Raw genomic sequence first — 16,624 nt, forward strand, 5'->3', positions numbered from 1 at the left:
AAGGTAGATTTGTACTGGGCGGGGGGGCGCCTGCCCGCTTTCACTGGTGTTGGAACTAGACCAAGTGTGCATGGCTTCCTCTTGCCTTCCACCCTGGAGCTGACCATAAATAAAAGGCCACTTTGCAAAGAGGAAATATATCGAGTCTGGGTTTCTGAGGAGGTAAGGAACGGAGTGGGGTGGGGATTTGGGATATGATGAGTTTTGGGGACTAGAGCAATAGCACAGCTGGTAGGGTGTTTCCCTTGCAGGCGGCTGACCTGGGTTCGATTCCCAGCATCTCATATGGTCCCCCGAGCACCGCCAGGAGTAATTCCTGAGTGCATGAGCCAGGAGTAACCCCTGTCATGCCTGGGTGTGACCCCCCCCAAAAAAACAGAATGGGTTTTGAAGGCAGCATAGGATTTAACAGAGTGCCTTGTGAGGTTTCCAGTGTTCAGGGATGACTCCAACACAGTCAACACAGTGCTGCCCAATAACTGGATCTGGGGAGTGGAGCTGAAACGGGTGCAAGGACAGCACATAGAACCCTGTCTATCTCTCCGTTCCCAGCCCTTTAAGACTTTGGGAGGCTGGGGAGAGAAGACAGCGGGGAAGAGGCTTGCCTTGCTCCCAAGCGAACCCGGGTTGGAGCCCTGCCACCATAAAGGGTCCCTGAGAGTCACTTCTGAGTGCTGCGCCACGAGTAAGCCATGAGCACTGTAGAGTGTAGCACAAAGTGAAAACAAAGCTTAGTTTGGACACTCACCTGCGGGTCATGTCCCTTCACTGCTGGACTTTGCTGGAGTGGAATGAGGAGGAAGGAAACAGGGGAGACACTCTAAAACCGCACCCTTGAGGCTGGAGAGAGAATACAGGGCGAAGGTGCTCGCCTTGCGTGCAGTCGGCAGGGTTTGATGGCCCATAGGGCTCTCCCAACACCAGCAGGAGTGATCCTGGAGCACCACCGAGTATGGCTCCGAAAAACAAAACATTTACGTAGCACATACACTCCCACCCAGCCCTCGAGCTCTCCCACGAACCGGGCACCACGCGGACTTGGGGGCTCTCCCACTATCAAGGCCCAAGTTCCTTCCGTCGTTCCTGGAAGGTTCAAGCCATGCGACTTTATTTGGGATCGCTCGGGCCACACTGAGCGCGGCTAAACGTAGCCTGGGTGTGCTGGGCCACCCCGAGGGCGCTCGGCTGTTTCCGGCTCCCCTCGGCTTCCGCGGGAGAGCGTTCGGCTCTTTTCGGAAGCCCTCGGGGTGCGCACAGGCCCCGCCCCCGGCGCGTAGGCCCCGCCCACCCCGAGTGCGCTCGGCTCTCTCCGTAGGGGGCGGGCCCGGCCGTTCGGAGCCGCGGACCCACGGCTGCGGCGGCGACGGCGGCCGCGGAGGAGCCGCGGGGACGCTGATCCCGGCTTGACTGTGGTCTCGGCGGCGACGGGGCAGACGGCGAGCAGGTGGGTCCAACGGGCCGCAGGGCAGGCGGCGCGGGGCTGCACCCGGGCCAGACGGGGTTCCCGGCCGAGCGGGGCGGGGGGCTATGCGGGGCGCTGGACGCGGGCGCCAGGCCCCGCGGGGACGCGCGCGGCGGGAGGAGGCGCCGCCGGGAGCGGGAGGCCCCGGGGAGCCCCTGGCAGCTGTGGGAGAGCGCTGGGGGGTGTGCAGGGCCCAGAACTGGCCAGCCGGAGTCCCCGCCTTGAGGCCCTGCCTACAGTCGGGGGGGCCTTCGAGCTGCAGCGGGGGTGTCCAGGCATTGTGCGGGGCAGAGCGGGGTGCAGGAGGGTCGGGGGTCGCGCCACTTCCGGTTCCCGAACTGGGCCACGCAGACCGAGTGCGCAGGCCCAGCGTCCAGCCGCCTCGCCCCCGGCCGGGCCCTGCACCCCGTCGCCGCGCCGAGATTCGGGGCGCCCGCACCTGGGCGTGTGCAGACGTGCTCGCAGCGAGGTCCGGAGGCGGAGCCCGCGGTCTCTCGGCCGCCGCGGAGCCGGGCCTCAGTTTCCCCACCTGTAGAGTAAGGGGGCCGGGGCTCAGGGAACTCGGGCCTCCTGGCCAGACTCCCTCAACAGGACCAGCAGCTTTGGCCCACGCTGACAAGCCTTTGCGCGCACTACCTCCCCTTCCCCTGGTCCCCTAGTCCCGAGGCTGCAGCGGGGGCAGCGGCACAGCCCTGAGGGCCTCAGTGTACCCTTGAGGACGCCTCGTGCTCTGAAGCGGCCGGCGGATGGGCTGGGTTGGGCCCCCACTGCAGTCCCGCAGAGATGCCGCCTTGCAGGGCTTGGACGCGGCGGCACCTCCCCCACCGCCCCCACCACCTGTGGCCTCCAGCTCTCAGGCTTGTCTTCTTCGTCCCCTCCCGCCCAGGACCTAACTATACATGGGAACTCTGGCAGCTGCCTCCCCGTCCATCCTGGGCCCTGGGTCTGGGGGTCTGGCTTCCTGCAGAGCAAGTGGCCCAGGCCCCCCATAGCAAGTCCGTGGCGAGGGGCCCCAGCCTGATAGCCCCTTTTCTTCTAGGTGGACACCTCTCTTGAGCATGCTGATGGTCGGTGTCCCCGGCCCCCTACCCTGGCACAGCGGGCAGAGCCGGCAGCCCCCGGGGCCCATGACCCCCCGCAGGAAGGCCTGAGCAGTCTGGCTCCACCCTGCCCTCTTCGGGGGGGACACGGTGGCCCACCTGCCTCTCCCCTGGCATCTTCAGGAATGGTGGGGCCCCCGGCGTGATCAGCCCCCAGGGCTCCCCACCGCTGCTCGGGAAATAGAGATCTGAGCGGCCCCAGAGGACCCTCCTGGTCCCCAGTCCCGCCAATGGGGCCACCGGGGCCCCTCGCAGCCACCTGACCGCCCAGGGCCCCCCCAGCGCCTCCCCCCCCAGGCCATGGCCGGCGCCGAGGGCTTCCAGTACCGGGCGCTCTACCCATTCCGCCGGGAGCGACCGGAGGACCTTGAGCTGCTGCCCGGGGACCTGCTGGTGGTGAGCCGAGCCGCCCTGCAGGCGCTGGGGGTGGCCGAGGGCGCCGAGCGCTGCCCGCAGAGCGTGGGCTGGATGCCTGGCCTCAACGAGCGCACGCGGCAGCGTGGGGACTTCCCCGGCACCTACGTGGAGTTCCTGGGGCCGGTGGCCCTGGCCAGGCCTGGCCTGAGACCCCGCGGCCCCCGACCCCTGCCTGCCCGGCCCCGTGATGGACCGCCTGAGCCAGGTGAGCCCAGGAGGGGGTGGAAGAATGGGGCGCTCGAACCCTCTGCCAGGGCCCGGGCACCTCAGGCAAGTGCGGGCTGGCCCAGCGGGCCCTGGCAGGGCTCCTGTTGAAGAAGGGACAGGAGCAACTAGGTCGCGAGGAGAAAGTTGCTGGCAGGAGAATGGGGTGCAGTGCCGGGGCCTGTCTGGGTGGGCAGTGGGCAGTGCCCGGGACTCAGGGCTCCACGTGGGCCCGGCCTGCAGTGTGCTTCTGAACCCCTTTGTTATCCTCAGTTGCATCATTTGCAGACATGTCACGGGGACCCCAGTCTTGTCGGGCTTGCCAGGGCAGAGCCGGGGGGCCCTGCGTGGTGCACTGGGAACCAAGGTTCCATCGTGGGGAGCAGGCCAGGCGTGTGGGGTCACCGCTCAGGCCTGGAGCCGGGCTCGGTGAGGTGGGCACCCGCGCAAGAGGCCGGGCCTGGGCGATGGCAGGGTCCATCCCCATGGCCCTCGTGAGTGGCCCGAGGGCACCATTGCCCACACAGCGCCGGCACCTGGGCCCCCCGCTTGCGCGCCAGCTGGAGCAGCCAAAGAGGCCTCATCTGGGCGGGCAGCCAGATCCTGCCTCTGCCCCTGGTAACAGCCACCAGGCCCCACCCCCAGCCCCACCTGCCTCAGTTTCTCCCATTGTACGAGGGAGGGGGCACAGCTGCTTTCCTCTGCTCTGCAGTTCCTGTCCTCGGGGTCCCAGACCACCCTCCCCTCTCTCTGCTCGCCTCTCCAGGCAGGTCCCTGATACCCTGCACGGTGAGGGGGGGGGGCCCAGAAGCCCAGGAAGAGCAGATCACCCCCCCAACAGGCGCGGGAGCCTCCCTTCCATTCTGGAGGTGTGGCCAGGCTGCCTCCAGTGCGGAGGTCCGCGGGAACGGGTGTCCGGGGAGGGACGCAGCCTTCCCGCAGGCACCCCGTGATTATTTAAGGCAGAGGCGGCCCGAGAGGCACATGCGTCACGTGTCAGAGCCAGGGGTTGACAGCCAGGCAGGGCGGGTCGCAGCCATTCAGGAGCAGACATAGGTGCTAGGACGGGGTGGGCGGGCTGTGCCTGGGGGGGGGGGCGGTGTTGGCGTGACTGGTGGGGCTAGAGGGGGTGCTCTGGCCCCTTCCTCCCACAAAAGGGTCTCGGGGTTCTTCGGGGCCCTGGGGATGTGACCTTCCTGCCACCCTCCGCCCACGCTGTCCCTACCTGCCCGCTGATGCCCACCCCTCTCCAGGCCTCACGCTCCCCGACCTCCCTGAGCAGTTTTCCCCTCCCGACGTGGCGCCCCCCATCCTGGTGAAGCTGGCGGAGGCTGTGGAGCGCACAGGTGCGTCCAGGCGGGTCAGGCCTCCAGCGGGGACAGCCCCTTGCTGGATGGGGCAGGTCGGCCAGGGGTACTTGGGGTCTCCTTGTGGGAGTGTGGGTGCCCCCCACCATTCCACCCCCAGCACGGGCTTCCTCTGCCTTCCCCACCCCTGCATGGTCACTGGGCTCACCCGCTCCTGCCCTCTGCTCCTTCAGGACTGGACAGCGAGGCTCTGTACCGCCCGGAGTCACCTGCCTCACGCACAGGTGAGGGCCGGCCAGGACGGGCAGGGTGGGCAGAGGGCTCTGACGACAGCCCTGACCACCACGCCCTGTCCCGGTAGACTGGACCCTGAGTGACATAGAGCAGTGGGACGCGACAGCACTGGCCGACGGCGTCAAGAGCTTCCTGCTGGCGCTACCCGCGCCCCTGGTGACCCCCGAGGCCGCGGCTGAGGCGCACCAGGCCCTGCGGGGTGAGACTGGGGGGCAGGCCGGGGCGAGAGCGTGGCCCCAGGTGCCCTGTCGCCGCACCCGGCTCACCGGGTCCCCGGCCGTCTGTCCACAGAGGCCACGGGGCCGGTGGCGCCCACTCTGGAGCCCCCAACGCTGCCGCTGCACCGCGCACTCACGCTGCGCTTCCTGCTCCAGCATCTTGGACGCCTGGCCCGGCGGGCTCCAACCCCCGGCCTCGCTGTGCGGGCCCTGGGTGCCACCTTCGGGCCGCTGCTGCTGCCGCCGCCCTCGCCGCCGCCAGGGGGCGCTCCCGAGGGGTGAGTGCTTGGGGGCGTGGTCTTGGGCGGGGCTCCCACCGATGGGCGGGGCCTCGTTGTGGGCGGGGCGTCTGTTGCAGAGACTGATGAGAGCAGCAGGAAGCTTGGGGCTAGGGGTATCCCAAGAAGATGCTGGCAGGGTGGAAGGGAGCCTTCTGCAAGGAGGAAAGCAGCGAACCCCTCACCTTACGTCCCCATGCCCCCGAGTCCGCTCGGGGTGTGGTCCTACGTTAACGTGCTGCACGGATGGAGACAGGCACCGATCCCAGCATCTGCCCCTGCTGTCCAGCATGAACTCAAGGGTGCAGGGGGCAGACAGTGTTGCAGGAAAGCTCACTGCGCCCCCCACCCCACCCCCAGGACCGAGCCCAGCCCTGACTTCCCCGTGCTGCTGCTTGAGAAGCTGCTCCAGGAACAGCTGGAGGAGCAGGAAGTTGCCCCCCCAGGTGACCCTCTGGGGTCCCGTGCCCGGGACTGTGGTCAGAGGTGGGCGGGGTGCAGCACACCTTGGTGCTCATCACAGCTCCTCTTCCTGATCTCCAGCACTGCCTCCCAAGCCCCCCAAGGCCAAGCCGGCCCCCACGGGCCTCACCAATGGGGGAAGCCCACCCTCCCTGCAGGACGCTGAGTGGTACTGGGGCGACATCTCCAGGTAGGGTCCTGGGACTGAGGTGAGGGGGGACCTGTAGGGTTGGATCTCCCTCCCAGCAGGTACCTCCATTCTGGGTGGTCCCATTCAGGGAGGAGGTGAATGAGAAACTCCGCGACACGCCCGATGGCACCTTCCTGGTCCGAGATGCTTCCAGCAAGATCCAGGGGGAGTACACACTGACGCTCAGGTAGGGCCCACTGCCCCCAGGTGAGGCTGGATGGGTAGCCAGAGAGCCCCTGGTGCTGACTTCCCGCTGTGCCCCTAGGAAAGGCGGGAACAACAAGCTGATCAAAGTCTTTCACCGGGACGGCCACTATGGCTTTTCTGAGCCTCTGACCTTCGGCTCGGTGGTGGAGCTCATCACCCACTACCGCCATGAGTCGCTGGCCCAGTACAATGCCAAGCTCGACACGCGGCTGCTCTACCCGGTGTCCAAGTACCAGCAGGTGTGTGTGGGTGGCCCACGGGCAGGCTGGGGGCCCGAGGCGGAGACCTGTTCTGACCCCCCACCCCCCACTGTCGGGCTGCGTTGTACAGGACCAGATTGTCAAGGAGGACAGTGTGGAGGCGGTGGGTGCCCAGCTGAAGGTGTACCACCAGCAGTACCAGGACAAGAGCCGCGAGTACGACCAGCTGTACGAGGAGTACACACGTACCTCGCAGGTGGGATGAGGAGGGACAGGGCACCTTGCAGGTCCAGGGTTGGGATGGGGGGACAGGGCACCTCTCAGGTCAGGGGGTGCCAGGACAGACTCAAGACAGGGCAGGCCCGGTTGGATTGGCCAGACATCCAGAAACCTGCATTTTCTTATCTTTATTTATTGTAGTTTTCTAGGGTTTTTTTTTTTTTCTTTTTGTGTTACACCCGACAATGCTCAGGGGTTGCTCCTGGCTCTGCACTCAGGAATCACTCCTGGTGGTGCTCAGGGGACCGTATGGGATGCTGGGATTCAAACCCAGGTCTACTGTGTGCAAGGCAAACACCCTACTCCCTGTGTTATCGCTCCAGCCCCTTACTGTAGATTTTTTTTGTCACACCCCATTCCCTGCTCTGATGCTCAAGGGTTACCCCTGGCTCTGTGTTCAGGATTCACTCCTGGAAAGCTCGGGCGACCCTCTGGGAAGCTTGGGGGGCCTCTGGGATGCCGGGAAGTGAGCTCAGGCTGCTCGTGTGCAAGGCAGAGGCCTTCAGCACGGCTGCTCCATCCCGAGGCAGCTTGCTCAGAGAACAGAAGGAAAGGGCTCTGGAGACGGCTCAAGGGGCTGCGTGGTGCTCTAGGCCCTGCTTTGGGCCCAGCCCCTCCAGCAGCAGCCCCTGAGTACCACCCAAGCCGGAGCAATGGCTCGGAGGCTAAGGTGCGAGCCGCGGACCTACCTCCCGAGTTAGTCCACAGCCATCGAGCCGAGGCTCTCGAGAAGCAGTGGGTGTGCAGGCAGGGCCTCGAGGCCGGCTTGGTGGGTTATGTGGGGCTCAGTGGGGAGGGAGCCCCGATGAAAAACCCGCGCCACCCCCCTCTCCCCACCTCGCAGGAGCTGCAGATGAAGCGCACGGCCATCGAGGCCTTCAACGAGACCATCAAGATCTTCGAAGAGCAAGGCCAGACGCAGGAGAAGTGCAGCAAGGAGTATCTGGAGCGCTTCCGGCGCGAGGGGAATGAGAAAGAGATGCAGAGGTCAGTGGGCCACCTACCGTGCCCGCGGGGCTTTGGAGGATGAAGAGGGGTTCGGAGGCCTGTGCCCACCTGAGCCGCTCCCCTCCCAGGATCCTGCTGAACTCGGAGCGGCTCAAGTCCCGCATCGCCGAGATCCACGAGAGCCGCAGCAAGCTGCAGCAGGAGCTGCGGGCACAGGCCTCCGACAATCGGGAGATCGACAAGCGCATGAACAGCCTCAAGCCCGACCTCATGCAGCTCCGCAAGATCCGGGACCAGTACCTCGTGTGCGTGACCCCAGGACCCCGCTGCAGGCTCCCAGGCGCTCAGTCGGATTGGGAGTTTCCCAGGGGGCCATGGCCCCCACCCTCCATTCACCCCAAAGAACTATGACATTTCTCCCACCCCCACCCCGCAGCCCTGTCTAGTCACTCCTTTTCAGCAGAGAAGCAATGGACGAGCTGCCTGGCCCAGCCCACCGCACCCCACATCTCCCCAAACCCCAGATGTAGGCGGGCCCTGGCTTCAAGCTGCACTCTGCAAGCGGAGGCTGCCCCCTGGTGGCAGCCGGGGGTATCGCTCCTCAGCCCGGATGGGTCCTGGCTGTCTTCCCCCACCCCTGTCCTGCCCCTTTGGAAACCCAAGACCCGCTCATCTCTCCTGCCCTCTGCAGATGGCTCACCCAGAAGGGCGCCCGGCAGAAGAAAATCAACGAGTGGTTAGGGATCAAAAACGAGACTGAAGAGTGAGTCCCGGGATAGAGTGGGAGGTGGCAGGCCAGGCGGGCTTCCTGGAAGGTGCCAGAGGACGCCAGGGGTGGGGTGCGTGGGGAAGCAGGGCTGTTCACCGGCCAGTGAAGGGGGTCCCAGCCACGCCGCCTCCCCACAGCCAGTATGCACTGATGGAGGATGAGGACGACCTCCCCCACCACGAGGAGCGCACGTGGTACGTGGGCAAGATCAACCGCACACAGGCAGAGGAGATGCTGAGCGGGAAGCGGGACGGCACCTTCCTGATCCGCGAGAGCAGCCAGCGGGGCTGCTACGCCTGTTCTGTCGTGTGAGTGCCCAGCGGGTGGCCATGGGGGGCAGCGGGGCAACCGATGGGCGGCCCGGTGACCCCGTGCCCGCACCGCAGGGTGGACGGCGACACGAAGCACTGCGTCATCTACCGCACAGCCACGGGCTTCGGTTTCGCAGAGCCCTACAACCTGTACGCGTCGCTCAAGGAGCTGGTGCTGCACTACCAGCACGCCTCGCTGGTCCAGCACAACGACGCACTCACCGTGACACTGGCTCACCCTGTGCGGGCACTGGGGCCCGGGCCTCCGCCCGCTCGCTGAGTGGCCCCCACCTGCCTGAGGCCCCGCCCAACGGTCTCAGACCACGCCCAGCAGCCTCAGGCCACGCCCCGAAGGAGGCCCCGCCTTCTCTGGTAAAGGCCCCGCCCCTCTGGTTGAGACCCCCACCCCCACCCCACGCCTGACCGCCTTCCCCGTGTGTTCCCCCCTCTCCCGGGGATCCATCCCTGTCCCCCAGCTCTGCCACTGCAGATTTCCGCGCCTTCTGCACACCTCCGCTCCCTGAAGGCCGCCCCCCACCCCCCGGCCTGGGCACCCCTTTTTAAGCCATAGACAACGGAGCCGGTCAGGAAGGAACTGAGCTCGGCCGCTTCCAGGAACCTCGGGGTGACGTTCTCAGGGCCGGGCGGGACCCGACCCACAGACCCCAACTTCCCCTGCAAACACTGAAGTGAAACCCCCGCAGGGGCCCCAGACGCCCCCTCGGGAGAATGGACAGCTACACTAAGCCCGCAAGCGGCGGCGGGCGCGGACTGTGACCCCTGCAGAGCCCCCTCCCCTTTTGGGAGAGCCCCCCGGTTTTCTACGCCCCCCGCGGACCCCGGACCGCTCTGCGGGCGAGTTTTGTACATCGGTACGATAAAACCTCAGACTGCACGAGCCTCTGCGCTGATTCCGAGCCTGGCCCCAGACTGGGTGGGCGCCGGCCGTGTCCTCCTGGGACCCCCTTCATGCCGTGTGGGGGACGGGGGGGGGGGGCGGAACCCCCCGCGGTGGCTCAGATGCCTGGGCCGGGCCCGGGTCCAGCCAAGAGTGGAAGCACAGCTGGGGCCCCGGCTCCCAGGGGTATCTCCACAGCCATCCCCCAGCACCTCGGGCTCCTGGCCGCCTCTGTGGCCCAGAGCGACAACGGCTGCTGTGCTCCCGGCCACCCCAAGTCCAGGAGCCCGTCTGCAGGAGGTCTGGGGATCCCGCTGTCAGCCCCAGCGATTGGGGTGGAGGATGGGCAGGAGGGTACTGGGGCCACCCCAGATGGACACAAGGCCAGGCTGCCTGGTCTCCCCCACCCCCCCATGGTGCCAAGCTGATGGGGTCCCTCTCCTTGGAACCAGGCCTCTGTCGGGCTGAACATGAGCACCTGGGAGTGGAGGGGTGCCTCTTCCCCAGCTGGCTGGGCCACCCCAGCTACCTGACTGCAGCCTGGTGGGGTGGCTGGCCACGTGCCAGGCAAGCACCTCATTTTGTTTTGGGGCCACACCTGGTGATGCTCAGGGCCAACTCCTGGCAGGGTTGGGAGAAACACGCCAGGTGCGCTGGGCGGGCGGCAAACGCCCTCCCCGCTGGCCGCCGTCCGCCCACTCTGGTCCCACTTGGCAGAAAGGGGTGCCGGGGTTGAGGGCTGTGGGGAGCACCCCCAGTTCTGGCTGGCCCCGGCGGGTCTGGGTGCTAGTCCAGCCCAGGAAATAGCTCCTTCCTCCTTCCGGGTCCCTGGGAGGAGGCGACCCCGCAGCCAGCCGCGGACCCTGGGGAGAAGTGACCTGACCGGTGGCGGATCTGAGCCGTGTCCCACCCGCCCCCGCCAGCAGCCCTGCGACCCTAGGGTGGGGCGATGGGGGAAGGGCGGCTGGCAGGGACTGGGCGTGCTGGGGCGGGGTCGCGGGCTGCGGGAGGCCCAGTCCCCGCCTCCTGGAGAGGGGGCTCCGCGCCTGCGGGCGCCCGCGAACCCCGCCGCCAACCGTTGGGGGCGGTTTCAGCCGGCCGGGAGGGCGGCCCCGAGGGGCGTGGGCCCGGCGGGGCGGGTCCTCAGGGGGCCGGGCCTGGGGCCCCGCGCTTAAAGGCGGCTCCGCGGCCGCGAAGGCCCAACCACTCCCGGATCCCGCCGCGATGACCCCGTGGCCACTCGCGCCGCCGCTGCTGCTGCTGCTGCTGTTGTCCGGCCCCTGCTCGGCGCGGGGGGTCCGGTCAGAAGGGGCCTCCTGCACGGTAGGGCCGCGGTGGCAGCGTGACCCCGCGACCAGGGCGGAGCCGCCCGGGGAACCCCGACGGCCCCGGGGAGCCGGGCCAGGGAGTCGCGCCCGGACGGCGGATGTGCGCGTCGGCGCCGGGGAGGGGGGACGCGGTGGGCATCGGGCCGAGCCCCAGGCGCGCAGAAACCCCTAGGGCCCCGGAGCCGATCACCGCGCCAGGTCGCGGGAGCGGAAGCCACGGCTCCTCGTAGGCGTCGCCCCCGCAGCCCGGCCCCGGGGGGATGGGGGGCTCAGTGGGCGCCCCGAGAGCTGGGACGGCCGAGGCGGGCCCTGCGCTGGGCCCTACGCCCGGGCGGGAGGCGGCGAGCAGGCAGAAGACTGCGTGCATGCATTAGGCGCCTACGGTATGCACCGCTGCGGAGCAGGAGCCAGGGCTCGATCTCCCTGCCCGCGGCGCCCACCACCGTGGGGCCGGGCTGCAAGCGCGGTACATGCATTAGGCGCCTACTGTTTGCGGGGGTGGGGGGGCGCATCACCAGTCCGCTGAGATGCCCCTGCTAGACCTGGCCGCAACACCTCACCCCAACCCCACGTGCAGAGCATGGGGGTGCTGAGCCGTCACCCGGCCCTTTCCCCCCACCCCCACCCCCGCGCCCCTAGGACCCAGAGCTGTGCGCGCTCAAGTCGCCCCGGGCCCCGCCCGTCAATGTCACGCTGTACTACGAGGCGCTGTGCCCCGGGTGTCGCGCTTTCCTCATCCGGGAGCTCCTGCCCACCTGGCTCATGGTCATGGAGATCCTCAACGTCACGCTGGTGCCCTACGGGAATGCGCAGGTGCGCGCGCCAAACCGGGGCGGCGAGGCTGGGGGTGGGTGGGGACGGCTCTGGGGCCTCGCACGGGCCTCACCGCCGCACCCCTGCCCGGCAGGAAAGGAACGTGAGCGGCCACTGGGAGTTCCAGTGCCAGCACGGGGAGCAGGAGTGCAGACTGAACAAGGTGGAGGTGTGTAACCGCGCCCGCCTCTGGGGCTGTCCTCAGAGCTGGGGCGGGGGGGTTGGGGGTTGTGCCTGGGTACCCCCCTCTGCCCACTCATGCCCAGCCTCCCCCACCCCTAGGCCTGCCTGCTGGACCTGCTGGAGCAGTACTCGGCCTTGATGACCATCGTCTGCATGGAGGAAATGGACCCGATGGAGAAAAACCTGGCTCCGGTGAGGCCTTTGCCCTCCCGGGCGGGGCAGTGAGGCAGCCATCAGGCCTCCCGACTCGCAATCTCTGGGTGGCACCAGGAAAAACGGCCACCTTTTGGGTAGTCTCTAAGTCTCTAAAACGGGATGAAGGTCAGGAGATCATGGAGGAGGTCCCCTCCCCCCGTCCCCCCAGGCGTGGATGCCTAGGAAGGACTTCCTTCTGTCTGGGGGACAGCGAAGGAAAAACCACCTGCCTCCCTGTCTGGGTGATTATGAAAAAGAATCCCAAGTGGGTGACTCACGGCAGCACGCCGGTCAAACATCGGGGCCACCCAGGAAAGTCTCAACGCAAGACAGCCCGGCAGGGCCCGTGTGGGGCCAGGAGAGGGCGGGAAGACGTGGTGGAGGGGATGCCCCCTGCAGAGGGAAGGGCTGTCCCCGCCATGAGGACTGTGGGGGGGGGGCTGGGGAGGCAGGGACCGTTGGGAGATAAGGGGAGGAAGCTGAGGCCGGCCTGGCCGCCCGCAGTGCCTGCAGCTGTACGGCCCCGACGTGACCCCCGAGACCGTCCTGGCGTGCGCGGACGGCGAGCGAGGCGCGGCCCTCCTGCACAGGAACGCGCAGCTCACGGACACCCTGCAGCCGCCCCACCAGTTCGTGCCCTGGGTAGTCGTCAACGGGGTAAGAGCCCGGGAGTGGGGGCGGGGCCGGGCCGGGGCCGGCAGTGTGCAGGCGCGACTTTCCTGACCTCTCCTGTCCCCGCAGAAGCCCACCGAGCAGCCCGGCCACCTCCTGAGCCTCGTGTGCAAGTTGTACCAGGTGGGCCACAGGCCGGGGGGCGGGGCGGGGGGCAGCCGGGGCAGCGGGGGCTGCAGACCCCTCACTCCTCACCGTCCTTCCAGGGGGAGAAGCCAGAACCCTGTCAGGACGTGACCCGGAGGCACTGGGACCTTTGCTTCAAGTGACCTGACGGCCACTGGCCGCCCGCTGACCCCGCTTTTCGTGAGCTGCCCCCGGATCGTGAGCTGCCCAGCATCTGGGCGACGGACGCATCCCACAGCTGCTGGGCAGAGCTGTGCCCGCGCCCTGTGCCCATGCCCCTGCCCAGCTGAGATGCCGCCGCAGAGGAAGGAGCTTAATAAACCCTCCAGGGTGTTGGGATCAGTTCTTATATCTGCTAGTCCTACCTTCCTGAACCCGACGTTGGGGTCCTAGCAGCCTAGCACAGGGGGTCAGAGCCTGATGGACATGCGCCACGAGATGCACCAGCCCTCGAGGCGCCTTGAAGGGGAGGTCAGGCTGCTGCCCAGGGAAGAAGGGCATTGGTGCTCGGCCTCTGAAGGTTGAGTAGGAGTTCTACAGGCCTGACCGTATTAACTCATAAAATCGCTGGCCACCCCTTTGGTTGGCTCTACAGTAGGTGACATGGTTTGTAGTAGAGGTCAGGTATCCAGTTTGGGGAGTTTCAAAGAATGTATTCACAAACCGGGGGGCAGCTTAGTGGCCACAAGCACCTGCTTTGTGAGTGTGGGGGCCCAGGGATCTGTCCCCAGCATCACTGAAGGCTCATGCGCCTGGCCCTGCGCTGTCTTTGTCACTGTCATTCTGTAGGACCCGCCAAGCCCTCCAGGAGTCAGCCCTGAGCACTGCAGCTTGTGCCCTACCCCACCCCCAAGGGAGCTGCAGGCAGTCAGCCCCCAGGCCGTGGCCAGCAGAGAGCCCTGCGGGCCCTCAGCATTTCAGCAGAGACACTTGCGGGGGAAGGGTTGGGGGGTGCTGTGCAAACAGAGGCAGCAGGTGCTGGCGTGGGGAGGCCACACGGGTCCCGCCAGGGAGCGTCCCCCCGCCGGATTGTCGCGTCCCTGGAGGAGACGCTTGAGTGCTCCCATGTGGCGGGGGTTTCCTGAGGCCCCAAAAACCCCAGCAAACACCCCCCTTCAAACCACAGACCAGCTTTTCTCTTGGGGCTGGGGGCAGGGTGTCAGGAGGAAGGAGAAGGAGGTGGATCGGTGGTCAGGAGGTGTCCCTGCGGGGACAGAGCATAGCCATCAGCAGGAAGTGGGATCCCTTCCTTGGAAACCAGGCCGTGACCCTGGTTCCTTCTGAAAGAGAAGCAATTTCATGTTTGCTGCCCCAGGACCCCGCCCCCACACACACCAAAAAAAAGGAACATTCCAGATAGGGTTGGGGTGTACCATGGTTAGGGACTTGCCTTTCATTCCACACAGCAGACCCTGGTTTGAACCCCAACACCCCATCAGGTCTCAGGAGCGATCCTGAGCACAGCCAGAGTGGGCCCGTACTAGGAGGGGCCCATCCCTGCCCAGCCCAGCAAGAAGCTCTGGCTTCTTCACTGGGGGGGCCCACTGTGAGTCTCAAGGCCACTCCTGGGGGCCTCAAGGGACCTGCATGGTGCACTGGCCAGGTGCGCGACGGCTTCCCTGCGGTGTGGCCTCACCCCTGCCGCCCTGCTTGCGGCTCCTTCCTATTGAGATCACCCTCACGCTTCTGAGTGCACCCCCTTCCTCCCAGGCCCGTAGCTGCTGGCCCCCAAGGGGTCTCTGGGGGAGGTGCAGGAGCAGCCCCAGCTCAGGATCCCCCCCAACGCCGGGACGTTTGGCTGGACGTCAGGGAAACCTAGAGACACACATGCCACTTCCGCTGAGGCCTCTATATTTAATTGGGTTCAGGTGGGTCACACTGCAGGGCCCTGGGGACCATGAGGTGTGCGAGGGATCAAAACTGGTCTGCCACGAGCAAGACAAGTTTCCTTCTTAAGAATCTTTATTTTTTGCTTGCAGTCACACCTGGCAGTGTTCAGGGCTGACTCCAAGCTCGGTGCTCAGGGGTCACTCCTGAGACTCTGAGGGGATGCCGGGGATCGAGCCCGGGTGGGCTGCAGGTCAGGCAAGAGCATACCCTCTACACTACCACTCAGGCCCCGTCATCTTTTTTTATTTATATTTTTGCTTTTGGGGTCACACCCGGCGATGCACAGGGGTTACTCCTGGCTCTGTGCTCAGGAATTACCCCTGGCGGTGCTCAGGGGACCATATGGGATGCTGGAAACCGAACTCGGGTCGGCCGCATGCAAGGCAAACGCCCTACCCGCTGTGCTATTTCTCCAGCCCCCCATCTTATTTTTTAATAATTTTATTTATTTTTTGGTTTTGGACCACATCCAGTGATGCTCAGGGCTTCTCCTGTCTCTGTGCTCAGGGCTTACTCCCGGGGGCTGGAGGGCCAGAGGGACCCTTTGGACTGTTGGGGATCGAACCCGGGTCACCATGTACAAGGCCAGTGCCCCTTCCCTGTACAAGTGCTGCAGCCCACACTTCATGTCACTGCGTTCCACACTGCTCCCGACCTCTCACCCCTTCAACTTTCTTTTCTCCCTTACAAGTTTCAGAGCCTGAGGTCAGAGCAATAGCCTGAGGGCTGAGCACTCAGCTTTGAGGCTGACTCAGCTTTGATCCCTGAATGGTCCCCCAAACACTGCCAGGATTGATCCCGGAGCACCGAGCAGGAAGTAAAACCTGGACACCACCAGGTGTGGCCCCAAAGCCCTCAAGATTATTTTTTAATAATCAGAATCTTCCCAGACACTAAGCTAGGCTGCATCTGACTCCCTGAGCACCGCCAGGGTGGACCCCAGACCCTGGACAGAGCCAGGATTGACCCCTAAGCACGACTGGGTGTGACTCCCCCCCTAAAAAAAAACAAAGAAGGTAAAAGGTAAAGGTAAAGGCCCTCCCGTTGATCGTCGATTTGCTCGAGCGGGCCCAGTAACGTCTCCACTGGAGACTTTGTTGTTACTGTGTCTGGCATATCCAATACTCTCAGTAGCTTGCCGGGCTCTCCGAGAGGGGCGGAGGAATCGAACTCGGGTCGGCCATGTTGGCCGCTTGTAAGGCGAACTCCCTACTGCTGCAAAGAAAGTAAATAAAATACAGACAAATATCCCTCCCAGCGGCGGGGGGGGGGGGGGGGGGGGGGGGGGTGGGGGGGTGGGGGGAGGGGGTCCTTGTGCAGAGCTTCTCAGATTTCCTGATAGAAACTTCCCCTTTCCCCAGCGGCCCCACTCAGAGAAAAAGAGGAAAGAAAGGAAAAGAAGCCAGGAGAACATTTAAAGGAAGCAACTAGCCTTGCTGGTGGCTGACCCGGGCCAGTCCTTGGCACCCCAGAGCCGGTGGGGTGACCAACCCAAACCCCAGATGAAGGAATCCTGGCAGGCTGCAGTGACCAGTGTCCGAAAGGGGACTCCCAAACCCCGTGTTCAATCCCTTCGTTCCCACAGCACCCCAGGGTCTTTGATGGTTTGTTCCTTCACCCCAAAGTTCAGGAGGTGCTGGAGTTGAGTCTTGCCTCTGCCGTTCTCCCCCAGAGGACTCTGGGGTTCTCATATGATGAGGACCCCCTCATCTCTGCAGGGAGAAAGGGGCACCCTCAGAAATGCGGGGTGACGGGGGTGGGGATGCCCAGGACGGGGAAGCTTTAAGAGTCGGGACAAAGGAGTCGTACTGCGGGGGAGGGTACCTGTAGCCTCTGGCCGACCGTGTCAATCCCCCTCACCATCTGGGCTCCC

General features: G+C 65.7%; 2 protein-coding genes across 2 annotated transcripts; both read left to right on the forward strand.

Annotated features, from left to right (window-relative positions):
* Window positions 1–1,299: 1,299 nt before the first annotated feature.
* On the forward strand, window positions 1,300–8,969 carry PIK3R2 (phosphoinositide-3-kinase regulatory subunit 2). Its single transcript, XM_056119833.1, has 16 exons — window positions 1,300–1,444; window positions 2,502–3,184; window positions 4,437–4,529; window positions 4,724–4,774; window positions 4,852–4,983; window positions 5,076–5,280; window positions 5,641–5,726; window positions 5,824–5,932; window positions 6,021–6,119; window positions 6,198–6,378; window positions 6,470–6,595; window positions 7,463–7,605; window positions 7,695–7,871; window positions 8,258–8,329; window positions 8,473–8,643; window positions 8,722–8,969. The coding sequence occupies exons 2-16, from the start codon at window positions 2,863–2,865 to the stop codon at window positions 8,924–8,926; spliced, it is 2,172 nt and encodes a 723-aa protein (XP_055975808.1). The 5' UTR covers window positions 1,300–1,444; window positions 2,502–2,862; the 3' UTR covers window positions 8,927–8,969.
* A 1,630-nt stretch (window positions 8,970–10,599) lies between these two features.
* IFI30 (IFI30 lysosomal thiol reductase) lies at window positions 10,600–13,193 on the forward strand. Its single transcript, XM_056119566.1, has 7 exons — window positions 10,600–10,867; window positions 11,512–11,685; window positions 11,780–11,854; window positions 11,968–12,060; window positions 12,568–12,720; window positions 12,805–12,858; window positions 12,942–13,193. Exons 1-7 carry the CDS (start codon window positions 10,769–10,771, stop codon window positions 13,002–13,004), a joined length of 711 nt encoding a protein of 236 aa, XP_055975541.1. The 5' UTR covers window positions 10,600–10,768; the 3' UTR covers window positions 13,005–13,193.
* The last annotated feature ends 3,431 nt before the right edge of the window (window positions 13,194–16,624 follow it).

The sequence above is a fragment of the Sorex fumeus genome, unplaced genomic scaffold (genome assembly GCF_029834395.1).
Source record: "Sorex fumeus unplaced genomic scaffold, SorFum_2.1 ptg000041l, whole genome shotgun sequence".
NCBI classification, from domain to species: Eukaryota; Metazoa; Chordata; class Mammalia; order Eulipotyphla; family Soricidae; genus Sorex; species Sorex fumeus.

Bases quoted from the DNA above. Each gene is read 5' to 3' on its own strand.
- PIK3R2 (XM_056119833.1), top strand. From the start codon at position 2,863: ATGGCCGGCGCCGAGGGCTTCCAGTACCGGGCGCTCTACCCATTCCGC. The intron at 8,330-8,472 runs GTGAGTCCCGGG...GCCTCCCCACAG, and splicing joins ATCAAAAACGAGACTGAAGA to CCAGTATGCACTGATGGAGG. The intron at 8,644-8,721 runs GTGAGTGCCCAG...CCCGCACCGCAG, and splicing joins TGCTACGCCTGTTCTGTCGT to GGTGGACGGCGACACGAAGC.
- IFI30 (XM_056119566.1), top strand. From the start codon at position 10,769: ATGACCCCGTGGCCACTCGCGCCGCCGCTGCTGCTGCTGCTGCTGTTG. The intron at 10,868-11,511 runs GTAGGGCCGCGG...CCGCGCCCCTAG, and splicing joins CAGAAGGGGCCTCCTGCACG to GACCCAGAGCTGTGCGCGCT. The intron at 12,061-12,567 runs GTGAGGCCTTTG...GGCCGCCCGCAG, and splicing joins TGGAGAAAAACCTGGCTCCG to TGCCTGCAGCTGTACGGCCC.